Raw genomic sequence first — 23,977 nt, forward strand, 5'->3', positions numbered from 1 at the left:
CCCTCCCCCCCAACCCCGCACTCTTCTCAATGAGAGCTAGAGAGAGAGTCCCAGTCCAGGCTGGCTTGTGGGGTTGGGGGGGCACAGCTGTGGAGAGCTGTGGGGGGGGGGGCGGGGGTCCCTGGCTCCCAGCCCAGAGCAATTTAGTAAATTAGAGGAAATACAGCATCTCTTCCTGTGTCCCCTGTTGAATGCTAGCTGCCTGGGGTGGTCGGGCTGGGAGCCCAGACTCCTGGCTCCTGGGTCTGAAGGCGGAGGGCACTGGGGGCCTGGGCTCCTGGTTCCCGGAGAGAGATTAGAGTCTGCACTAGGGGCTTCCTGAAGGGGTGAGGGGGTCCAGACAGGGAAGAGTTCTCTCTTGGCTGTCAATCAGGCTCCTATCCGGTTGCCATGGTAGCGCAGGCCTCCTCTACCCCACAGATAGCCAGGGTGGGGGAGAGGCCCACACCCCTTCCCCTGCCTGGAGGCCTTGCTCTGCCCCCCTCCACCTGCCTTCCCAGCGATCCTGGGCCACTGTCACCCCAGGGATGGGGGTGGGGACTCCAAGTATGCCTGGCCCCCCCAAATCCTGGCTCCCCCCGGCCCCTCCTCTCCTCTGCCCTTCCCCAAGCAGCTGGCTCAATCAGCGCTCAGAATAGCCCCCCCCACCCCAAAATAACCCACAGCTGTGGCCTGGCCCCCGCGGGGTTAACACTCGCTCTTTCCTCTTTTCCCCGTGGCTTCTCATCCCTCCCACTCTCCTCTGCCTCAGACCCTCCCCTGCTTGGCCTGGGTCCTAGGGGACCTCAGGGTCCTGCTCCCTGCGGAGGTCCAGGAGGACGGCTCCAGCCCCACCCTTCAGGAAGCTGGATGCCCAGTCCGCCCTCGGGGAGGGCAGGCGCCCACACCTCCAGGGTCTGAGACGTGGCACCCCCAGCAGCTGGGGGGCCTCTGGAGGCCCTGTCCAGGACCTGTGCCTGCAGGGATCACATTGCCCAGGCCCCCAAGGTCCACCTCCTGAGGCTCAGTCCCCAGGTCCATTCCCATGGGGCCAAAGAGCCAGACCCCCCCCCCCCGCCTTGCCCTGTCAGAGACTCAGGAGACTGAGCCCCCAGCCCCCTCTTCCCTCAGACACAGAAGCTCTAACTTCTCCCGTAGAGACTCAAGACTCTTGGCTCTGGAGCCCAGGTGCTCAGTTCTGCCCTCTGCCAGGACCCAGGAGTCCTGGCCCCCTCCTGCCCCCCAGACTGGGTGCCCAGCCTCCTCTATGTCCAGAAACCAGGAGTCCAGGCCCCTGGCCCTCTCCTCCCTTAAGGACCTGCTTTTTGTCTCAAGCCCCGTCAGTCCCAACATCCTGGGAGCTCCCCCCACCCAACCCCAGCCAGCTCCAGCCTCCTGTCACCCCACTCAGGTCCTCAGGCTGTCCCCCAGCTGAGGAAGAGGAGGGTGCCAGAGATTCCTGGGGTGTCCCTGTCTCCATCACTCCCCCCCCAAATCCATCACAGGAGAGAGGAGAGGCCACTTCGATCAACAGCCCGCCCCCCCCACCTCGCGTCGTGCTGCAGACGGCATCCCGTTCCCCCCCCCCACCTCCAACACCGTTCCTTCCCCACCCTAATCCTGGTGCCCAGAACAGGCTGGAAGGGTATTCCAGAACCTTGAGGAAGGGGTGGCAGCCTGGGGCTCGGGGGGCTCGGGGCCTGGATGCCCTCAAGGTCCTTGGCGGGGGTATTAATAGCAGACTCATAGCTCTGAGAAGGGAGGGGAAGAGCGAGAGGAGAGAGGGAGAGGGACGGCCGGCGAGGAGGGGGGGAGACCAATGCGGGCAGGGGGATACAGAGGGAAGAGGGATGGAGAGATGGGAGGCAGAGGGATTCAGGGCGTCAGGTATGCGGGGCTGGGGAGAGGGTGCAAAGTGTCCGAGAAATGGGGGATTAGGAGGTCTGAGGTGTAGGCACCCAGGAGAAAGGGGCTCAGAGAGGGGGTGGAGGAGAGATCCCAGGAGACAAGGGAGCTGGGGAGGGAGGGGCAAAGACCTCTGCTCACCGTTCAGTCCCCCTCCTTCCCTGAGGCCCCTGGCCAACTTTCCCGGTCCTAGCTCTGGGGGTCCGCGTTCCCACCCCCACCCCCCCCACCCCTGCATCCCCTACCCTGGCCTTACCTTTTCATGACCCTGTTCTGTGGGGGGTATTGCGGGGGGCAGGACCGGAACCCAGAGTCCAGCGACCCGAAGATTCCCCGGAGGGCTCAGGGAGCCGCTGGGGGCCCAGGCCCTGGGGCGGCGGCGGCGGCGGCGGCGGCGGCGGCGGCGGTGGCGGTGGCGGTGGTGGGGACCTCCTGCCTGTCCCTGGCTCTGGCTGGCTCTCTCTCCTCGTCTTCGGGCCCGTCCTGCCCTGTCTGTCCCCCAAGGTTGCGGCCACCCCAACTAGGCGAGGGCGCCGCTACACATGTTGCGCTGGAAGTTGGGCCCCGGACATTGCGGAGGCTGTCGGGGTGTCCTCTCGCCGCCCCGACCCCGTGGGGATCCCCCCTCCGCCCACCTGGGGTGCCCCCCCCCTGCCGCTTCAGCCCCGGCTCCTCCCCCCTTCCATGTGTCCGGTCCCGCCTCTCCCTGGCTCATTCGCACCCCCACCCTTTGTGCCCTCAGCGCCCCCCCACCCCCCAGCGTCTGTGTCTGTCGGTCTGTCTGTCTGGGTCACCTCTGAAGCCGGTGGCTGGTGTGTGTGTGTGTGTGTGGCGGGAGGCTGCCTGTCTAGGGAGCCGCTGTCCCTTCCTCGCTTGGCCACCTCCAGACCCCCCCCCAGCACCCCCACACTCAAACCCAGGCAGAAACACACACATACACACACGCACACACGCACGACCTCACTTCCCTGGGATTCCCCCTCAACACCCCCGGAGCTTGAGGAGGGAGACACACACACACACACACACACACACACGCGCGCGCGCGCGCGCGCGCGCGCACGCGGGGGTCCACTGGGGGCCGGGCTGCCACTGCCGTCCGGGGCTGTTCGGACAGACAGGAGGACACAGGCAGCTGGGGACGCCAGACGCCCGGCCGGACGCAGGCAGGAGGCTCAGAATCCAGGTACACACCATCCATCCGGGGTTGGGGGGGGGCTGGGGGGAGGCAACTGGGGGGCCCGCGACACCCAGGCAGGAGGCTCAGAGTCGGTACAGACAGACAGACCCCTCCCTCCCTCCCTCCCTCCCTCCCTCGGCCGCCGCAGCCCCTACAGACACACCCCCCCTTCGCCAGCCCGGCCCCAGACACCCTGACACACAGATCCTCACCGGGCAGATGGCAGGCGCAGGAGAGACCCCTGGGGGCCGGGCGGACCCACCCAGGCCGACACCCCCCAGCTGGGCACCGGTGGCCGAGGGCGGCTGCGGGCGGAGGGTGGCGGCAGCAGCCGCCTCTTGGAGGAGCTGGAGCGGGAGGGACTCACACGCTCGCTCGCTCTGTTCTCGCACACACACACTCACTCGGGATGCGATTAACATTCAGTCCCCGTCTGCCCCTGCCGGGAGACCCACAGCCCCCCCTCTTGGCCTCCCTGGGGACCCCTCCTCCTGCCAGGGCGGGGGGCGGGGAGGGGACCTCCCACCCCCCATCGCCCCCAGCTCCAGGGCCTCTGCCTTCCTCCTGGGACGAGAGGATGAGGGGTCGCAAATAAAAAGGGAGGAAGTGTGTGTTGGGGGCAGGGGGAGGGTGGGCAGGGACCCAGAACCCAGCGTTGACACAGCCGCTTGGGACCTGGACTCCAGGGCCTGGGGGCTGCCGCCCTCTGCCCCCTCCCGACTCTGAGCCTTGAGAAGGCCCTTCCCAGGTCCCTGTAGGACCCATCTTTTGGCTTCTATTGCCCCAGAAGGCCAGGCTTGCAAACTGGGTCTCCCTCAGGAAGCTAGGAGGCCAGGCTCCCAGCCCCCTCCTCTCTCGGATCCAGAAATTCAAGTCTCCGGACCCCTCTTCCCTCAGACCGTAAAGTCCAGCCCCCCCTGGCCCCCCCCCCCGTCCCTCCTCCCTCAGGTCCAGGCCTCTGGGCCCCTCCTCCAGGCCCAGTCCCTATTAGGCACTCAGACAACCCGACCCCCCCAGCTCAGACCATCCTCAGGGGCCCCCCGAGTCCAGGACTCATGGATGTCACCCTCAGGCACCCAATCCATCCAGACCTCCGAGGAAACCAGTACCCCTCCTTTTCTTGAGGCACCTTTGCCTCTGTCACCCGTGGGTACTCAAACATCCAGGACGAAAGCATTGTCTGCTTTCCTCCTAGACATGGCCTGGCCCCCGGGAGGGTCCGCCAGGCCAGCTGCCCAGCTCCTGTCCCTCATGCTAGAGAGGCTGGGGCCAGCGTGCCCTAAAGCGCTGGGGCAGGGTGGGGTGGGGGGAAGGGAGTGTAGTGCAGGACACCTGGGCCCCTGCGGGCAGACCCCGGAGGGTTTGTGTGCACGTAGACGCCAGTGAGGGGGCAAGGCTGTGGGCTCCAAGCCGGGGTGAGGGCTCACATCGCTGAAAAAGAAGAGTCTGGGGGCCTGAACGTGTGGGTCCCAGAGGGAGGAAGGGACTGTGCATCTCGGTTCCCGGCCAGGGTGCTTGAGATACAAGTCTGTGGAGGTGGGACCCTAAGTCTCAAGGAAGCAGGGACCGAAATCTCGGGTCTGAGGGAGGAAGGCGGCCGAGGTTCCAGATCCCTGGGTCCTGGGGGATGGAGGTGCTGGGGTCCAGACTCCTGGGTCTGAGGGAGGGGCTGGGGCTTTGCTCTCTTGTCTTTTAGGTGGGTTGGAGCCGGAGGCCCCTGAAAAGGCCAGCGTCCGGGTCCTTGTCTAGGATGTTTAGAGCTCCCAGACGGCCCTGCCGAATCGCTGACAATGGCAGGGCCTGGGAGGCCCGGCTGTCATCCTTGGAGAGGCACAGACCGCCTGGAGGAGCCGGTGCCGGATTCGGGGGCTTCAGATCCCAGGGACCCCGCAAATTCCTAGCAGGCAGCCTTGGGGGGGTGCCTTTAGCGCCCATTCCGCCAGCCGGGAGGTACGGGGTAGGGGGCGCCCGAGAGCCGGAACTCCGCCTTCGGGGGCGGAGCCTCCCTCCGGACTCCTCCCCCTCCCGCCCTCCTCCCTCTTCCCAGCTCCTGCTCGGCCTCCAGCTCCGGCCGCGGCTCCCCCTCCCAGAGCCCCCTCCCCGGAGCGGAGCCCACCGGAGGGCCTCTCTTCCGTCCCCCCCCACCGTGGCCCAGCCACCCGGCCAGAACAACAGCGCCGGGGGGCAGACCCCCCGCCAGCCTGCCTCCCTCCTGCCCAGCCCTGCCAGACCCCCCAAAGCATGAATCTCTTCCGATTCCTGGGAGACCTCTCCCACCTCCTAGCCATCGTCTTGCTACTGCTCAAAATCTGGAAGTCTCGCTCTTGTGCCGGTGAGACGCCCACCGGGGCGGGAGAAGGGGGGAGAGTGCGGGGGACATCCCAGGACTTGGGGAAGGGCTTTGGAGGCACTGGGGGGCCGGGTCTCTCTCTCTCTCCCCCGCCCTCCCTCCCCCCCCCCCCCCCGGTGCCCACAACGGCTTGCTGGGGATCCCCCTTCCAGGTCCGGGGTCACCGGGGGGTCAGATCCCTTCCCCAGACTAGGGGTGCATATGGTGTGGTGGGGGTGGCTCCAGGCACCCCAGTCAGCCTCCCCTGGCCCTTCTCCGCTGGCCCCGGGGGGGTTCGGGGCTGGGAACGGGGAGCCGTGGCAGGCAGGGAGGTGGCTGGGAGTTGATGACGTGGACCGTGGCGTCCAGGAAGGGAGCGGGGAGAGCGGCGGCCGGTTCCCGGGGGGCTGAGGTCAAGTGGGGAGGCTTCCGAGCCCCGACCTGGGGTCCGGACTGTGGGAGGACCCTGAGGGGGCCGGGAGTGGCCATGAGGCCTAGCCTGGGACAGAGCCTCGGGCTGGAGTAGCTCCGGGGCCGGGCTGCCCCCTGGCTGTGGGCCGTGGGAAAGGGCCCTGCTCCGTCGGGGAGGGCTGGGGAGGCCTCCAGGGACGGCTGCCCTCCAGAGCCGGCTCTAGGCTTGTCCCAGGCCCGCCGGGCCTCGGTTTATTCCCCCTCGCAGCCCGCCTCTAGCTCCCCCCCCCCCCCTGGATCGCAGGGATTTCAGGGAAGAGCCAGGTCCTGTTTGCAGTGGTGTTCACGGCCCGCTACCTGGACCTCTTCACCAACTACATCTCCCTGTACAACACGTGCATGAAGGTAAAGGCTCTCCCCCCCCACCCCCACCCCCACCTGCTGGCCCCTCCTGAGCAGGGAGTCTGGTCCGGGTCCTAGGGAGGAGGGAGTGTGGATCCCAGACTTCTCCGTCCAGGGGAGACAGGTTCCAGACTCCTGCCTGGGTCTGAGGGAGAAGGGGGCCGGAAGTGAGGACTCGTGGGCCTGAGGGAGGAAGGGGCTGGGGTTCCAAACTCCTAGGTTGGGGTCTGTTGGAGACTCAGGCCCCTTGCTTGGAGCTGAAGCGCCCTCGTCCTCACCCTCCCTGCCCCCCTTGACAGGTGGTCTACATTGCCTGTTCCTTCACCACAGTCTGGATGATTTACAGCAAGTTCAAAGCCACATACGACGGCAACCATGACACATTCAGGGTGGAGTTCCTCGTTGTTCCCACGGCCATCCTGGCGTTCCTGGTCAACCATGACTTTACGCCTCTGGAGGTAGGCTACCTGGCAGGGTCCCTGGAGTGTGGGGTGGCCGGACAGCTGTTGACAGTGGAGCCTCTTGGAGGGTGGCTCAGACTTCCTTATTTTAGGACATACAGGTTCAGCACGCGGGTTCAGGAGTCAGATGATATTAAGGCAGAAATAACAGTAGCACTTGGTGCCGTTCGTGCGCGTGAACTCATTGCTTGGTACAGCGGACCCATTTTACGGATGACGAAAATGACGCGTAGGGGGTCTAAGCGACTCGTCGGCTGAATGGACAGCTCAGGAATCGGGAACAGGGGCTCTGGAGCCAGGCTACTTGGGTTTGAATCCCAGATCTGCTACTTTCTATTAGCGGGACCACGGGCATGTGACTTGACTTCTCCGTGCCTCAGTTTCCCTATCTGTAAAGTCGAGGTCAGGTCGCTGTGAGGATTTTACGGATTACGTAGCATGGTCTCGTGGTGAAACGTGTAGACTCCGGAAGCAGAGAGTGGGGATGCAAAGCCGGCTTCTACCGCGTGGCAGCTGTGGGACTTTGGGCAAGTCTGTAATGTTTCTGTGCCTCAGTCTCCTTGTCTGGAAAACGGGATGGTCAATTCCTACTTCATAGGGTTCTTTTGAAAAAACTTTTTTAATGTTTATTTATTTTTGAGAGAGAGAGAAAGAGAGAGAGAGAGAGAGAGAGACAGAGTGCAAGCAGGGAAGGGGCAGAGAGAGAGGGAGACCCAGAATCCGAAGCAGGCTCCGGGCTCCGAGCCGTCAGCACAGAGCCCGACGCGGGGCTCAAACCCACAGACCGTGAGGTCGTGACCTGAGCCGAAGTCGGACGCTCAACCGACTGAGCCACCCAGGCGCCCTCAAGACATCTTTCTAAAAGCACTGTGCAGGCCAGACAGATATGACAGAGCATGACTTGGGCCCACAGGTCCCAGGAATGTCCAAGGGAGGCTGCACTGTGCCGTGGTGGGAACCCTGGGATTGGCTGTAGGCCACGGTCTTTGCGAACGTCCCATCCTTAGCACGTTTCTGGAGCACTTACCCATGTTATAGATGAGGAGACTGAGGCCGGGGGAAGGCACTGGGGCTTGCTCTAGGTGGAGGAGGCCAGACCAGAACCCAGGACCCCTGACTCCCACGTTTGCAGTTACCTCATTCAGAGGGGGGGAGGTCACTTGTGCAAGGTATTGGCGCCCACTGGGTGCCTGGCTCTGTGCTGGCTATTCTCAATCCCTCGTCGTCCTGTCTGACCCCTCGGCCACCCGGGGCGCAGACCTCCTCATCCCCATTTCTTGGAGCGCTAAGGTGAGTCTCAGAGGGGAGAGCTCATAGGATTGGATCCCGGGCCCACCTGCTTTCAAAGTCCATGCTGTTAGTTGGTGCCTGCTAGTAAGAAACTTATTTTTGAATCCTCGAGGGAAACTATTCTTTAAGAATTCGGACGGCATGTTCTCGCGGTTCGTGGGTTCGAGGCCCGCGTCGGGCTCTGTGCTGACAGCTCGGAGCCTGGAGCCCGCTTCGGATTCTGGGTCTCCCTCTCTCTCTACCCCTCCCCCGCTCGTGCGCTGTCTCTCTCTGTCTCTCTCAAAAATAAACATTAAAAAAGGAAATCAGACATCACGAATAGATCAAATAAGCACGAGGAAAACGTGACCTTCCGTCTCCTCTCACCTTATAATTCTCTTCCCCAAGGGTGACCCCAGGGATGACAGCTGGGTGTGTATCAGTTGAATGGGTGCGTTTTTTTGCGAGCCTCGGTCAACCTGAGTTGCTAAGAGCCGTGCTCGCGGACTCTGAGTGATTACTGGAGCCCTAGCACCAGTGTAGGAATCCATTTCCCCCTACATTGGAGCTGTGCATCCTTGGGCCTCAGTCTTCTTATCTGTATAGTGGGGATAATGATAGGATTTACTTCACAGGATTAAGACATAAGCCAGTTAATACCCATAAGGCGGTAGGGCAGTGCCTGGGATGTGGGAGGTACTAGGTAAGCGTGAGTTGTTATGAATACATCCTGAGGTCCCCACTTTTCTGTCCCCGACCAAAACGACTGAGGGGGAGCCACACCTGCCATCTGGCCTGGTCCTCTCAGGGGAGGTTTCGGTGGGTGTAGGGACCAAAAGTCTCCCCAGGTGGGACTTTCAGATTGCCGAGGACTGAAAAGGGGCTGGCAGATGTCTGTTGCCTCTCCGTCCCCCTCCGACGCTGCCCTGTCCCGCTCACCAGTGATGCTGGTGACCGCTTCCTAAATGGGGGCCCGTGACGGGCAAGCGAACGGGAAGCTTGTTCTCATTCACACATTCAGTCGTTCACCGAGTACGTGGCTGGCACTGTGGCCGCGGGGTGGGCTAGACGGAGGATCCTGGGCCTCACGGAGGCCGCTTTGTTCTGGTGAGAGCTGCCAGGGAGGAGCAGAGGGGGTGATGTGACCGTCCTGGGGGTAGGACCGGTCAGGGGAGGCCCCTCTCAAAGGTGATTGACGAGTGAGGCTGGAAGGAGGTAGGGGAGGCAGATTGCGACAATCCGCAGGGAAGAGCTGAGGGAACAGCAAGTGCAAAGGCCCTGGGGCAGGATGGAGATTGGGGGACCAGAGCGAAGGCCTGGGTGGCCGCACCCTGGAGAGCGAGGGAGGAAGTAGGAGATGAAGCTGAATTGGGTCCTGAGGGCCAAAGTTAGGAATTTGGATCTTATTCTGGCTGTGATAAGCAGTGGTGACTGGAGGATTTTAAGCCAGGGAGTGACAGGATGCGATTTATGTCTCTGAAGATTGCACGTTGAATGTCGTCCCAACAAGGGCACGGAAGTCATCCCCATTTTATTTTATGTATGTATTTGTTTTTTTCTTTGTTTAAAAACAAGTTTTCTTATTTTTATTAAAAAAATTTTACATTGATTTGAGAGAGAGAGAGAGCGAGCGAGTGTGCACGGGGGAGGGGCAGAGAGAGAGGGAGACACAGAATGTGAAGCAGGCTCCAGGCTCCGAGCTGTCAGCACAGAGCCCCACGTGGTGGGGCTCACTCGTGAACCAAGAGATCGTGACCTGAGCCGAAGTCAGATGCCTCACCGACTGCGCCCCCCAGGCGCCCCAATTCCCATTTTAGAAATAAGGAAGGAGAGGCTCGGAGAATCTGGGTCTCCTGCCCAAGGTCTCCCGGAACGCAAGTCTCAGACACAAGATTCCGACCTGGTCTGCCTTTTGAAGGGGCAGGTGCTCGTGAGCCCTGCCTCCGGACCCTGGGTTCGAATCCCGGCCGCGCCGCTTACTGGCCCCGTGGTGTGGGGCAGATCTCTGGGCCTCGGTTCCTTCGCCTGGAGAATGCGGATGCCAGTGACAGCATCTCACGGGGTGGTCGTGAGGGTTAGAAGGGAGAAGAGATGCGCCACGGGCAGGGCAGCGTGTGGCACACGGTGACTGCCCAGCGAGTGGTCCCGTGTCGCCGCGCCTGCGCCGCCAGATTCCAGCCTCCGCCTTCTCTCCCCTCTCCCGCCCCGTCCCCTCCCGCCTCATCTCCCCCCCCACCCCCCCGCCGCAGATCCTCTGGACCTTCTCCATCTACCTGGAGTCGGTGGCCATCCTGCCGCAGCTGTTCATGGTGAGCAAGACGGGGGAGGCGGAGACCATCACCAGCCACTACCTGTTCGCCCTGGGGGTCTACCGCACCCTCTATCTCTTCAACTGGATCTGGCGCTACCACTTTGAGGGCTTCTTCGACCTCATCGCCATCGTGGCGGGCCTGGTCCAGACGGTCCTCTACTGCGATTTCTTCTACCTCTACATCACCAAAGGTAGCCGGCTGCAGGGGACCCCGCTCCTGCCCCCGCCCCGGGGCCCAGGCTCCGTCTCCGCGGCCCCGTCTCCCTCAAGGGTGGGAAGGTTCCCGTCTCCCAGGGTCTTGGGTCCCCGGCTCCCAGCCCTGCGGGGGATTCAGACCTCCAGCCACCCTCCCCCGCCGTGCGGCGGTCGCCTTGGCTCCTGCGTCCCGAGGAGAGACCAGCAAGGCATCAGGGGGCTGCCTTCTGGCAGAGCAGCTTCCTCCCTTGACCTCACGAAGGGCGGGCATCCCTCTCCCCGGCCCCTGGGCATTTTGGGGAGGAAGAGACAGGACAAAGAGGGCAGCACTGGCCGCCGACTTTTCCTCTCTCGGAACCTGTCCTGAGGGTCCAGATCCCGGAAGGAAAAAAAAAGAAAAACTCAGAGTTCCTATCTCCCCACCCCCAGCAGCGCTCCGAGAAGGGAGGGTCTGCTCCCTGTTGCTTGATGTCCGTCCTCACCCTTAGGGACTCAGGCCCACAAAGCTTCATTCATTCATTCAACCAACCCACCACCCACCCACCCGACCAACCAACAACTGTGTTGGGCCCTTCCTGGGGCCCCGGCCCCGGCCAGGCTCTGGGGGTGCAGCGGCAGGAGAAAAGGTGGCCCTTCCCCTTCCCTGGGTTCCGACTGGGGGTGATGGTGTGCGAACAAGGAGAGAGAGATGGTTGCAAACAGGGAGAAATGCCGAGAGAGAAGGAAACCAGGCATATGTGTCAGTGAAGAACGGGGGGCTGCTTTACACGGGGAGGTGGTCAGAGGAGACGACGGTGAAGGCAGGGACCCGAGAAATGAGGAGTCGGTCAGTGCGAAGGAAAGCGGGGAGGTGGTGGAGGGCGGAGGTGTGGAGGCAGCTGGCCTCCGGGTTAAGGCTGGGAGGGTGGTGGGGGGGGGCACCTGGCCAGCCCTGCCAGACCCTTGGACCCCGTCCTTCCGCGATCTGAGGCCTCGACCCGAGAGTCCTTCGAGGACCCTCGAGGACCCCCCGCCAGCCCAGCGTCCCCTCCGCAGGGCCCCTTGGTAATGCTCCCCCCCCCCCCCCCGCCCCTGCTCTGTCTCCTCGCAGTCCTGAAGGGGAAGAAGCTGAGTTTGCCGGCGTAGCCCTGGTCCTGGCCATCCCTCTCCTCGGCAGCCCGCGAGAGGCAGAGGAAGGCAGCGAGAAGACAAGAGCCTTCCCGTCCAGGGGTGACTTTTTAAAGAACCAACACTCTCCGCACTCCCCAGCCTCCCTCCTGCCAGGTTTCAGGGGGGCGGTGGAGGACCCGAGTCTTGGGGAACTCAGGACCTGGGCTGTTTGTAGTTTTTTGCCTTTTAGAGAAGAAAACAAACAAACAAAAAAAAATCTTTCCACGATTTAGTTTTTGATTCAGATGACTCCTTTTCTCTTCTACTCTCTGGCCCCCTGATTTTTATAAACTGTTTCCGAGTGTCCTGTGGGGCAGGGCAGGGTCCGAGATCTTTTCCCTCCCGCAAGCCCCCCCGGCTCCCTTCCAGATCCTACCCTGCCAGCCCCGCCAGTTGCCAAACACTAAATCTACAGACACCCACCCTTCTGACCTCCCCCCGCTGGCCATGAACACGGCGCCCCCCAGAAGTTCTGGAATGGGGAGAGGGAGGAGGGGAGGGACGGTCTCCCTGATTTTTCAATACAGTTTTTTTTTTTCCCAGAGTTTGGGTTTTTTGGTGTTGTCCTCATTTTTTTGACAATTGAGGGGGGGGCGAGGGGCTGGGCGTGGCAAGGGGGCTGGCCCGAGGGTCAGTGTGGCTCGGCCGCCATGTTTTTGTACAGAATTGACGGTTGATTCTTTGTTCTCTTGAAATAAACCGAGGAAAATGATGCCTCTTTCGCTACTCCTTGCCATCTCTCTGGTGTTTGTGGGGTCCCTCCCGGCCCCCGTCTCTGCTTCTGCTTTATGCCGTTGACGGTCTGGAGGTGACCGAGGCCTGGGAGGGGCAGAAAGGTGAGACACCGGGTTCCCCGAGACTCTGAGCCGTGTCCTCACTCCTCACGGCTGTGCTGGGGAAGAGGTTTCGGAAGAAAAAAAAAAAAAATCTTGAAGATTCTCTTCACCTTGGCACAGAACCTCCTTGGCGCCTTTCCCGAATCTCAGGGTTACAGAGGGCCTTCGAGAGCGTGTGTTTTAGAGGTCACCAACAGGCAGCCCCTGTCCTACCCCTATTAGGCATTTTGTTGAGCCGCTCTGTCTTTCTAGAAAGAAAAAGAAAGAGAAAGAAAGAAAGAAAGAAAGAAAGAAAGAAAGAAAGAAAGAAAGAAAGAAAGAGAAAGAAAAAAAAAGAAAAAGAAGAAAGAAAAACAAAGGAAGAAAAGAAAAGAGAAAGAAAGGGAGACAGAGAGAGGCTGGCTCTGTCGCCAGCCTTTCAAGGTCAGATTTTCACATCGAAATCTGGATTTCTGGCTCCTCTTGAAAAAAAATCTGTCACTCTGACAATGCTGGGTCCTCGCTTCCGGGTGGCAACAGATGGCTGGAGCTGAATGGATGGGCATCCCTGGGACTTGGCTGAGGGGTCGCCACCATTTATTATCCAGCCCCACGCTGTCGGGCTTTTTTTTTTTTTTTTTTTTTTTGTCGGTTGGTTTGGTTTGCTCGTGTGGAGTTAAAAAAAAAGGAAAAGATTTTCGACGTCTCCCTGCAGATCGGTTCACCCCTGGCCCGTGTCCTTCCCGCGCGTTCCCTGCCCGGACCCCAGGAGCCTTCGGGGTTTTGCCTCCTGATTCAGTCAGACCCCCTCGATGCCTGCCGAGACCTTCCTGAGGCGTGTTGGGTTCTGCAGGCTGGCTCTGGAAGCTTCAGGGGGCGGGGAGGTGGCGTTTCCCAAGCGTCAGCGCCGGGCAGCGCGCGTTCCACGGTTGGGTCCGTGGGACACTCGGGGCGGCCCTGAAGGGGGGTGGGGTGGGGGCGGGCACTTCGTGGGGGAGGAAACCAAGGCTTCCGGGGCAGGTGGCGAAGGTGGGGTTTGTAGCGGGGCTCCCCGACGCCAGAGCCTGTGTGTTTGGCCACCGCTGTGCGGTTTTTCAACCGTTGTTGCTTCTTGTAGGCCGGCGGGACCGGTCCCTCTGTTGAGAGGAATTGTGCCCAGAAGCCTGATATGGAAACTGCTTGGGTTGACTCAGGGCTGGCGGGTGGCACATCTCCGCATGTGGTCTGAAAACCATCAATCTAAATCTGGTCCGAGTCTTTAGTTTTCCAGCCAAGACCGTTCGGCCCGGAGCAATTAAGTGCCACATCCCAGCTTGTCCAGCGGGCGACGGAGTGGGGACTGGCGCTCAGAATCCCCGTTCGAACATCAGAACACTGCCCACTCCGCTGCCCTGCTGCCTTTTCCCCAGATGCCCACAGGGACCACGTCCTACTTATTTTTGTAGCTTCAGGACTGAGCATGGGGCCTGCCACAGAGAAACCTCAAAAAAAAAAAAAAAAAAAAAGGAACCATAGAACCCACGTGTGATCCCCCCCACGACTGGTGTCCCTTTGTCCGGTTTGTAAATGAATGCTCTGCAGGCCACAGTGGCCCTTGTGTGGGTGTGTTTTGTTTCGCCTGCATAACATTAACATTTTTTTTTTTTTTTTTTTTTTTGCTATTCACTGGGAACTAACTCCACACTAAAAGAAACGGATTTCTGATTGTTCTAGAAAAACCAGAAGGTTCTGGAGCTTTGCTGTCTGATACGGTAGCCATGCGCTCTGTGCAACCATTAGGACTCGAGATCTGGTGGGTCCGGACCAAGACGTGCCCTCCGCCGGTCTCGGCAACTTCGTACGGAAGAATGTAAGAGGCCTCGTGTTTATACCAGTGACGTGTTGAAATAAGTGATATTTTGCATATACTGGGTTAAATAAGATACATGAAAATTAAGTTCACTGCTTTCAGCCGGCTTTTCTGAATTTTAAACTAGACAGTTTAAAATTCTGCCCCGGCTTGCATTACATTTTAATTGGACACCCCAGGCCCGCGGTGCCGAATGGTGGGTGCTGAGTGGAGGCTGCGGCTCCAAGGCACGGCCCCTGTCCCCATCAGTCCCTTACTGGGGGCTTCGCCCACAGGGGCCGCCTGCTCGGCCTGCGACCAAATTCCAGTCGCCTCCTGTGTTCTAGAACAAAATCCCTTCCTCTTCCCCAAGACGGTCTTGCAAATGTTTGCAGACAAGGATCGCCCTCGGTCCCACTCACGGACTCACCGTCCCCCGTGCCTTGGTTTTGAGTTGGGACCCTCGTCACTGGGGTGAGTGGAAGGGTCGATCCCAGTGTTGGCCCTGGTTTTTCTTAGTGGTCTCTCCATGGGCAGAAGCGTTTCCCATCTCTGAATGGGAGCTCGCTCGACCGTGCATCGGGGCGCCTCGTGCCTCCTTCCTACAGCCATCGTGAGCACTGAAGGGCCCCGAAGGAGTGTCCCCTTCCTGTCACCACCTCTGTAATCTGCTGCCGTCACGGTGGTTCCCAGATGGAGAGTCTGGGAGGTAGTATGGAAACGTGGCCTGCCGCAGAGACCCCTGAGGCGACCTGGGAGGATTTCTCCCCGCCCCTGGCCACTCAAAAGACCAGAGAGGAACAGACATGAGAAGGACGGAGGGCTGTTTTCAGAAACCCTTCTGGAGGGAGGGTTACCTCTTTACTGATGCGGATGGGGATGTTCAGTTGTCGGGCATCATAGCGAGGCGGGGGGCCTTCGGTGTGGCCAGGTAGGGGGAGAGGGCAGAGCTGGCGTAATTCAGGCTGTTGGGGCCAGCGGGGGGTGTGTTAACAGGGCCGGCAGCAGAGGGCGGGGAGAGGGTGGTTAGCGCCACACCACCCTCATCCAGGGAGCGCTTGTAAGGGACTGGAGCGTCGTTCCGGAGGTCCCGGAGGGCCAGGTAGGCCTGGAAGGCCTGTGGGCAGAGAAGGGCACACCGGAGGCTGGCTCGGGTCGGGCGGGGAAGCGGGGGGGACCGGGGCCGGGGACTGGCCTCGGGAGGGAGACACGGGGCACGGCTGCGCCCACCGCTCACTTGGACAAGGGCACCCAGCGCGACGCCCGACGCCGGGCTGCACCCGCTCGGGGTGGGGGGCGCCTTCTTTCCAGTTTGCCCAGTCACAGAAGGGGCTAGCAGAGGCCCTGGGAGGCGCCCTGAGCCACCCCCAGGGGAGCTGAGGTGGGGGGAGGTGTTCCAGCTCCCCGGCCCTGCCCTGAGGAGGGCCCCCCCCAACTCACCCAGACGAGGACGGAGAAGAAAGTGAAGGTGATGGCGGCCTTGGCGCTGCTGCTTCCCAGGAGGAGCCCTTCGGGGGGTGAGTGCTGCCACTGGTGGGCCAGGAAGCAGAAACCCACGAACCAGATGCCTGTCCACAGGACTGGGGGGGCCGCAAGAGAGAAGAGGGGTGGAGGGGCGAGGGGGGGGGCTGGCCCAGGAAGGGCGGCCGGGTGCGGGAAGCGTGGGGCGCCGCCGAGCGGTCCGCTCCGGGAGCCACCGCGGGCCACACATGGCAGGTTGCGTGTCAATCACTTAAAACAGGATTTAAACGTGGCGCCCCTCTGTTGCACCGGCCACACCTCGAGTGCTCAGTGGCCGCGTGTGGCCGGTGACTCCCATAGCCGGGAATGCAGGTGCGAACATTCCCAGCCTCACAGAAAGTTCTCTCGGATGGCCCTGGACTCAGTGACCTTTGGGGGTCCTCCCAGCCCGGAGATGCTAGAACCCAGCCTGGTGCCGAGGAGGAGGAGGAGGAGGAGGAGGAGGAGGAGGAGGAGGAGGGGAGGAGGAGGGGGAGGGGGAAGGAGAGGGAGGGGGAAGGAGACAGTTGAGATCAGACTGGGGGTGGAAAGCCCAGGGCCTGAGGTAAAGGAACTCATTATTTAGCGCCTACTGTGTGCCAGTCTCTATCTAGGGCACTCGGCAGTGGTTAGGATGTGAGACTTCGCTCCGAAGCCTGGAATTCCACTTAGCCGCTGTGTGCCCCATTACATAATCTCCTCGAGCCTCAGTTTCCTCCTCTGCCCAATGGGGACATGACTTCCCACCTCAGGTGGTTCTGAGGGACAAATGAGACGAGGCACGTGGAGCCCTTGGCTCTGTGCCTGACACGTGGGAAGTGCCCAGAAAAGGTCAACGTTACTAGAGGCCTCCTTCCTCTCCTGCAGCCTCAGAAAAGCGCTGCCTTGTGGGGGTTTTCATCGCAGCTTCTGCTGAAGCCCGGAGAGGGGAAGAGAGCCGCTCGAGCCCACGGGGCGCCGAGGCGCCCGAGTGGAGGTTTCAGACCCCAGTTTGCCTGGCTCCGGGCTGGAACCCCACCTCCCGCCACCGGGTGGCTTTTCAAGAAATGTTCTGTGAAGAGGGGAGGTGAATGCGAGGAAAAAGCAGGGCAGAAGGGAGGCTGCTAGAATTAGCCTGGGGGTCAGAAGAGGTGACCCTCACACTGAGTCTAAAGGATGAGTAATAATTCCCTGGAGGGGGGAACCAGCGGGCGCAGAAGAGCTTCTGGAAGGGAGGGGCGAGGCTTCAGGTCACGTGTGGGGGACGGTGGCGAAGGGAGGCGTCCTGGGGGGCCGAGGGGGCGGCTCTGGGCGGGCGGGCGCAGGGGCTCACCAGCCAGGATGAAGTCCAGGAGCTGGAAGGCCGTCTTGAAGCGGCTGCTGCCGATGCGGCTCTCGTGGGTGTCCAGGGCGAGGAAGGCCAGGCAGGTGAGGAAGGCCAGGAGGCCGGCCCCCACGGCGAAGCCGCAGGCCGTGCTGTTGCTGTTCAGGACGCAGTGGAGCCTCGAAGACTCCGTGTTGTTCTGGTGGCCGTCGGTCAGCAGGGAGGAGAAGACGACGAGGGAGAACACCTAGGGGGATGGGGTGGGGGTGGGTTCCCAGCCGCCTGAGCGGAGCTCAGAGTCCACCCGATCTGCGCCTCCTCCCAGGTCCCCGTCCGGACCCTGGGCCCGGCTCCTTCTCCCCCTGTCACGTCCGCGGGGGCCCCCCGAGCCTGTCCCTCCTGCTGCTCGTCTTGTCCACCCTGGCGTGGGCCTCGTCCTCTCCCCCTGGGCCCTCCCGCGCGGCCTCCTCCTTGGTCTCCCTGCCTCCAGTCTCGGCCCCCGGGCCCACCCTCCACCCCAAGGCCCCAGAGAGGTCCTTCCACGCCCTCCCGCGTGGTCTGTATCGTCCTCGCTCTCCCGGTCTCACCTCTCCCCGCTCGGCCCTGCCTTGTCCACGCTCCCCTCCCGCCACCCCAGACAGGTCCCTGTTACCAGACCCAGGTGCCGATACAAAATGCCCAGTGTGGTGCCGGGGACACCACGTGAGGAACTCCGTCAGCATTTGCCATCACGATCGTTCTCTCTGCCTCCACCCCTCCCCTCTGCCTGCTCTTCCCCTTCCCTCCCCGCTCGCTTAGTTCCTATTAATTTTTTTAAATTAAAAAAGTTTTTTTTAATGTTTATTTATTTTTGACAGAGAGAGCATGAGTGGGGGAGGGAGGGGCAGAGAGAGAGGGAGACACAGAATCCCAAGCAGGCTCCAGGCTCCGAGCCGTCGGCGCAGGGCCCGACGCGGGGCTCGAACTCCCGAACTGCGAGATCGTGACCTGAGCGGAAGCCGGTCGCTCAACCGACTGAGCCACCCAGGCTCCCCATGAAGTCAGATGTTTAACCGACTGAGCCACCCAGGCACCCCTCCTATTTTTATTTTTAAAAATAAATTTGTGAAATAGTCCAAACACACAAAAAAGTACAGAGCAAAACGTGACAAACCCTCAGTACCTAACAAACATTACCATTTTTCTCCTGCCCCCCCCCGCCCCCCCCCGCCCCACCGTTTTTTTGTTTGCTTCAGGAGTTTTTTAAAAGGAAAACAGAACCTCACAGATACCGCAGCCCCCTGCCTGTGCGTGCTGCGGACAGCAGGCTGTACGTAGTACGACAGTGTTTATTTATTAAATGCCACTGAAGTTCCCCACCAGCGAGCCAGTGAGCGAGCGAGCGTGGGAGCCAGAGTCAGCCTTACAGTCACGCTAGGATGTGGGTACCACCAACACCCCCATGGCTTTCGATCACAGAACCCGGGCCCAGAGAGGCTGAGGAGTTGCCCAAAGCCAATCAGCTGGTAAGTGGCAGTGGCCATGGACGTCGCCTGGCTCCTGAACTTGCTTTAAGGCCCTGCGATACCGCCTCACGCTGAACCAGACGCCTCCGGGGCAAGGTTCCGACCAGTACAACTGGGTGGAAATTTGCCCGATGGCGATTGGCCCCAGACAATATGGAAGGAATGGGTGTGTGTATGGGGCGGGGGGGGGGGGGGGGGGGGGGGGGAGTTGTTCCGGGGAGGCTTTCTGGATGACGTGGCAGGCCTGCGGAGTGTTGCGGGGTGAGGAAGGCTGAGGAATGAGGACGTTGTCTGGAGGGCAATAGGGAGCCACAGCAGAGCTGCGAGCAGGGGAGGAGGATAGGGGCAGATCTGGGGCCTGTGTGCAGACAGACTGGGGAGGGTGAGACTGGAGGTCGGGAGGCTAGGGAGGAGGCTGCGGCCTGGGGTCTGGGAGAGAGTCAAGGTTTGAGCACCTAAGTCGTGGCGTTGGATTTAGGAAGAAATAAAGGCAGGTGTGGATTGCGTGTTAAAGAACGAGGAGTTTTTCAGACAGACGGGGGGAGGAAGGGCATTCCAGGGGGGCAGGCTGTGTGTGCAAAAGCCAGATGCTGCAGAATAGGGCTCTTTCAGGGGCCGGAGAGAAACCTCGTCGGAGGGATCCAGTATGAGAGGAGCCTGGAAAAGTGGGCAGGAGCCAGACCCTCAGAGGCTTTGAACACCAGACAGAGGGGCCTGGACTTGGGAGCCATGGAGAGTGAAATTTCCTACTTGGATTTAACTTCATGCAGGGAAGTGTTCTGAGCAGAGGGTGGCCAGGGTTAGACGTGGCCCTGGAGTCTGAGAAAATCTCCAGGGTCACGATGGATCGGAGGGGGTGAGACCGAGCGGCCGAAAGACCAGAGAAGAGATTGGTGGGAAGAGGCCTGGGCAGAAATGCCGGAGCCTGAACTGAGGTCAGAGCTCTGGGGAATCCAGTGACAGTCAGGATGTAAATTTGGACTTGGTGACTGACTGGACGTGGTGGTGTTGGGGACGGAGCAGGGGTGGGGGGAGGAGGCGAGGGGAAGGAATTCACTAGAATTTGGACTCCTCCCGGATAGAAGGGTGTGAGAGCCTTCTCTCTATGCCCAGCGCCAGCTTGGACCTCAGCCGATGCGTGCCGGAAGTCACTCTGGACACTTCTTTTCTCCTCCATTGGAGTCTCTATCCTTGGTTGAGCGTCCGACTTCGTCTGAGGTCATCATCTCACGGTTCGTGAGTTTGAGTCCCGCGTCGGGCTCTGTGCTGTCGGTGTGGAACCCGCTGCGGACCCTCTGTCCCCCCTTCTCTCTGCACCTCCCCCCGTGCTCTCCCCCCCCCTCTCTCTCTCTCAAAAATAAATAAGCATTAAAAAATATCACGATCCCAATAACAGCCAGTGCTGCTTCCGCTCGGCCCTATGGCACTACCCAAGGCTGTCCACATCTGTTCTCTGTGTCGGGGCCAGGAGTCCACAGAAGGGGGGCATCTCGCCCTGCTGCTTGGGGACAGAGCCAGGTCCAGGACCAGAAGGACCATCGATCACTTGAGTCTGTGTCCATTTTACCTGCGCTCCCTCCCTCGCGCCAGCCCCACGTGGTAGACGTTACTGATTCATTTCTGTGTCACAGGTGATAAATCGAAGCCATTACGGTGGGGTGGAAAGAGCCAGACGCGTCTGACTTTGCCAGCGGTGTGGCCTCGGGCAAATCACGCACCCCTCGGAGCCTCAGTTTCCCAGTCTGTCTCAGTGCTGTGAAGAGGCGGTGGGGGCCTAGGCCTGATGGTAGTTCTCATGACCAGAGAGGCGAAGTGTCCTCTCAAGGTCAGTCAGCGAAGGAGGGGGGACTGGGATCCGACCCTCCTGACTTCCGGGCCCGTGGGCTGTCTGCCCAGTGACCCTGGGAACCTTGGGCTGTGGCGCACGCCCAGGGCACTGGAGACTCAGGGAGGGGGGGCCCAGCTGGGCAGAAGGGACCCCGGCCCCCTGAAGCCAGAGTCCAACCTCCTTCCACAACCTCCTTGGCCCGTCCCCAGGGAAGGAGCAAAGATTCATCAGTTAAGGCACCAGCTGGCAGGCGGCAGTGAGGACAAGGGCACCAGCTGCCCACAGGCTCCCTACTGGGGAGCCAGGCCAGGGGGGAAGGAGGAGAGGGCGGGCGGGAGGGAGGCGGCGGGCAAAGTCCGTGACCAAAACGTCTGGCGCGGGTGGCGGCCCTTCCCTCCCCCTTCCCCACACCAGTCCGCGCCAGCTGGGCCTCCTCCTCCCTTGCCACCCACTTTTCCTTCCGGAGCTGTGGAGGCGCGAGAATCCTTTCGACTCGCCCGCCAGCTGACATCCTTGGGCAACCCCCCCCCCACCCCCCACCGTGAGCCTCAGTTTTCCCTTGGGTCAAACAAGGGTAGTAACACCAGTGTCCCAGTAGTAACTCCTCGTGGTGACAAGAGCTCACGCGAGTGAGGGACTCGGACGGGGAATTCGTTAATTCCCCTGGGGAAGAGCGGCAATGCCCACAAGTCCCTGTCGCCCTGGGTCCCCCCAAAGCCAACTCCTCGCTCACAGCAATGGCCGGTCAAAAACGATGTCTATTTAATGAGTGATTATTGGGGCGCCTGGGTGTCTCCATTGGTTGAGCTGAGTTGGTGTCGGCTCAAGGCATGATGTCACGGGTTCGTGGGTTTGAGCCCCACATCCGGCTCTGTGTGGCGCCTGCTTGGGATCCTCTCTTTCTCCCTCTCTCTCTGCCCCTCCCCCGCTTGCTCTCTCTTTCTCTCTCTCTCAAAATACATAAATAAACTTAAAAAAAAAAAAAAAGAGGAGTGATTATTTACTTTCCAGGCCCATGCTTATCACCTTGTCATTTTCAGGACAATCTTTCCTAGGAGCAGGGTAGGGGGGGCCTTCTCTTACACTCAAGGGCACGGAGATTCAGGGAGGTCAAGTCACTTTCTCAAGGTCACACCGACCTAGGGGGACTGGGTCAGTTATCCGACAAAAACGGGGGCACTTTTGAAAATGAAAGCTGGAGCTATTGCTGATTCAACCAGGACCGGCCCAGGCGAAGCCGGGAGTGCGTCACCCTCTGTGGACAGCGTGGATTCTAAGTCCTTCCCCGCCCACAGGTTCCAGAAGGGGCAGGGAGGAGATGCTCGGATTCGATCCGATCCAGGGCACCCCACCTACTCCCATGACCCCAATCAAGTCTCATCACCTCCTTGGGCCTCAGTTTCCAGCTCCGTCAAAGGAGAGCAGAGGAGGCCCAGAGAGGCCCAGTGATTGGCTCAAGGTCACACAGCCAAGTCTGGGCTGCATGAAGATTTGAGTGCAGGTGCCTTGACTCTGGGAACGTAGTAAGGATCAAACAAATGCCTCTAAAGCCCTTGCTTGGTACACAGCCTGGCACACAGTGACCACCCCAATGCCTGGTATCTTAGGTCTATGTGATGTACTCTCCTCCCACCACCGTGCACCTCTTTCTTCCTAGGGGACCCAGACCCGCTCGTCTCCCGGTCCCTTGCCCGAGGAGTACAAAACGAATGGGTTCTGGCCTGTCACAGACCGCCACTTTGAATCCCGGCCCTGCCTCTCACTGTGTGCCCTTGGCCAACACTGTCCAATGGAACTTTCCGCCATGACGGAAATGCTCTAAGATCTGCATCATCCGCTCCGAGAGCCACGTGTGGCTGGTGGCCATCTGAAAAGTGGCCGCTGTGACTGAGGAACGGAATCTTTTCTTCTAATGAGTTTAAATTGCGAGAGCCACACGTGGCTTGTGGCTACGCCATTGGACAGTGCAGCCTTGGAACCGTGACTTAACTTCCTCTGATGCTGTTTTCTTAGCTCACCCATGGGGCTCATAGCCCGACTTGGACTTGGACGAGTTGTTTCCTCCTGTGAGAGTTAGTAAGTGGTCCCAGTAGCACAGGGGCTATAGCTAGGTGCTCAGTAAAAGGTGACTTTGGTTATTAGCTGCCTTTTGCTTTGTTGTCCCCATCTGACCGCTTCCGTCCCCCCACCCTTTCCACCCTGTGTCTGCGGGGCGAGAACTATTTCCTGTCGCCCGTGGGGCAGTCGGGCCACAGGAGGGCCTCACCCCTGCAAAGATCCGGGTGATCGTCTTTGGCCTCTTCAGAAACTGCACGGCTTCGCTGTCAGCCAGGTCCTGGAGGCTTTCAGGGATGTGCATGGCGGGTGCTCTGCTCCTGGGGCCCCGGGAGGCGGGAGCAGGGATGCTGGGTGCTGCTTGCTGGGCGCCGCTGTCCAGAGGCTCCAGGCCCGCCCTGGGCTCGGCTCCTGCAAGACGAGACGGATGGTGGGAGGTTAGAGGCGCAGGCGTGGGGTGAAGGAGCGGCCAGGAGTCCCAGGAATAGGGGCACGGGGTAAAGGGTGCTGGGGTGGGGGTGGGGTGGGGTCCCAAGACTGGGGTCATGTGGGATGATGGGTCTACCAGGGTTCTGAGGATTTGGGGCATGGGGCGAAGGGGCTGGTAGGGGTCCCAGAAGTTAGGGGTGCAGGGTGAGAGGGTGGCTGAGGGGCCCGTGAATTGGGTGCAGGGTAGGGGAGCTCCTGAGAAATCCGGAGATCGGGGTACAGTGTGAAGGGGTTGCTGGGGGTCCCAGGGGTCAGGAAGGCAATCCTAAGAGGCTGTAGGGTGAGGGGGGCTGCCTGGGGCCCCCGAGGTGGAGGTGCAGGGCGAGGGGATCCCAGCGCAGGGAGGAGGCGTGGGGAGAGGGCTGGGATACCCGGGTCACCTCCCTGACCCAGAAGCCACAGGGCTCATTCTAAGGACTGTGTTCTCTAAGGAGACGCGAGCTGGACTTTCCAGGGACCAGGGGGTGCCAGGCTGTAGATCGGCGCCCCCGGGGGGAGGTCTGAACCACAGGAATCCCTGCCACGTTTTGGGGTGACAGCGCCCATAATGGAGGACCCAGGCATCTCAGGGTGGATTTCAGCCTGTCCTCGTGGCTTGGGGTTATTTTCGTAGGATGAGGGCCTCCCCTCCGAATTCAACTCCATTTTCCCGAAAGTGCTTTTTCCTCAAGCTGGTGGGGGGGGGGGGTGTCTGGACCTCACAGGTGTGGGGAACATGGGCTCCGAACCGAGCTGTCCCGTCAGTATTAGGAGGCCACGCCCCAGGCACCAGGCTACCTTTTTAGAACTGGAGTCTTCCCTTTAAGGATCTGGAATGGGGGTGGTGGGGCTTGGGGGTGATGCTGCCTGACAAAGGGCCACCCCTACTCCGGAGGCCCGGTCTGCGTCACCTGGAGGCGGGCGCTTCCTTCCGCCCACCCTTCGCTCCCGGTCTCCGGCGCCACCTCCGCCTTCTTTTGGTTCCGCTTTTTCCCGCCTTTTCGCTCCTCCACAGCTGATTGGCTGCGGCCAGGTCCCGCCCCCCGCCCTTTCCCCGCCTACTCGGGAGAGGACACGAGCGGGG

The 23,977-nt window shown here is 61.0% G+C and overlaps 3 protein-coding genes across 5 annotated transcripts in view; 1 reads left to right on the forward strand and 2 right to left on the reverse strand.

Annotated features, from left to right (window-relative positions):
* GRIN2D (glutamate ionotropic receptor NMDA type subunit 2D) overlaps positions 1-3,496 on the reverse strand; it is a 38,331-nt gene extending 34,835 nt beyond the window's left edge. Inside the window, exons 1-2 of the mRNA XM_023245297.2 lie at positions 3,277-3,496; positions 2,141-2,434 (exon numbers count right to left, since the gene is read on the reverse strand). The gene's annotated coding sequence lies outside the window, so the exon portion shown is untranslated. The remainder of the gene's footprint in view (positions 1-2,140; positions 2,435-3,276) is intronic.
* Positions 3,497-5,091: 1,595 nt separating this feature from the next.
* Positions 5,092-12,317, forward strand: KDELR1 (KDEL endoplasmic reticulum protein retention receptor 1). The gene is made up of 5 exons (XM_003997697.6): positions 5,092-5,396; positions 6,109-6,209; positions 6,506-6,664; positions 10,186-10,438; positions 11,533-12,317. Exons 1-5 carry the CDS (start codon positions 5,306-5,308, stop codon positions 11,565-11,567), a joined length of 639 nt encoding a protein of 212 aa, XP_003997746.1. The 5' UTR covers positions 5,092-5,305; the 3' UTR covers positions 11,568-12,317.
* A 2,741-nt stretch (positions 12,318-15,058) lies between these two features.
* On the reverse strand, positions 15,059-23,960 carry SYNGR4 (synaptogyrin 4). 3 transcript variants are annotated; one of them, XM_003997696.6, is made up of 5 exons: positions 23,805-23,960; positions 22,637-22,836; positions 17,047-17,284; positions 15,675-15,814; positions 15,059-15,351 (listed from the first exon to the last, which is right to left on the reverse strand). In XM_003997696.6, the coding sequence occupies exons 2-5, from the start codon at positions 22,727-22,729 to the stop codon at positions 15,118-15,120; spliced, it is 705 nt and encodes a 234-aa protein (XP_003997745.3). In that variant the 5' UTR covers positions 22,730-22,836; positions 23,805-23,960; the 3' UTR covers positions 15,059-15,117. The 3 variants fall into 3 exon arrangements, with proteins under 3 accessions (XP_003997745.3, XP_044902440.1, XP_044902441.1); XM_045046505.1 differs by having other exon boundaries at positions 15,675-15,823; XM_045046506.1 differs by having other exon boundaries at positions 15,675-15,823; positions 23,692-23,831.
* Between the last annotated feature and the right edge of the window lie 17 nt (positions 23,961-23,977).

The sequence above is a fragment of the Felis catus genome, chromosome E2 (genome assembly GCF_018350175.1).
Source record: "Felis catus isolate Fca126 chromosome E2, F.catus_Fca126_mat1.0, whole genome shotgun sequence".
NCBI lineage: Eukaryota > Metazoa > Chordata > Mammalia > Carnivora > Felidae > Felis > Felis catus.

Excerpts from the sequence above, each read along its gene's own strand:
- KDELR1 (XM_003997697.6), top strand. The coding sequence starts at position 5,306 with ATGAATCTCTTCCGATTCCTGGGAGACCTCTCCCACCTCCTAGCCATC. Across the intron at positions 6,210-6,505 it reads TGTACAACACGTGCATGAAG|GTGGTCTACATTGCCTGTTC; the intron begins GTAAAGGCTCTC and ends CCCCCTTGACAG. Across the intron at positions 10,439-11,532 it reads CTACCTCTACATCACCAAAG|TCCTGAAGGGGAAGAAGCTG; the intron begins GTAGCCGGCTGC and ends GTCTCCTCGCAG.
- SYNGR4 (XM_045046505.1), bottom strand. The coding sequence starts at position 22,729 with ATGCACATCCCTGAAAGCCTCCAGGACCTGGCTGACAGCGAAGCCGTG. Across the intron at positions 17,285-22,636 it reads TCACCCGGATCTTTGCAGGG|GTGTTCTCCCTCGTCGTCTT; the intron begins GTGAGGCCCTCC and ends CCATCCCCCTAG. Across the intron at positions 15,352-15,674 it reads TCTTCTCCGTCCTCGTCTGG|GCCTTCCAGGCCTACCTGGC; the intron begins GTGAGTTGGGGG and ends CTCTGCCCACAG.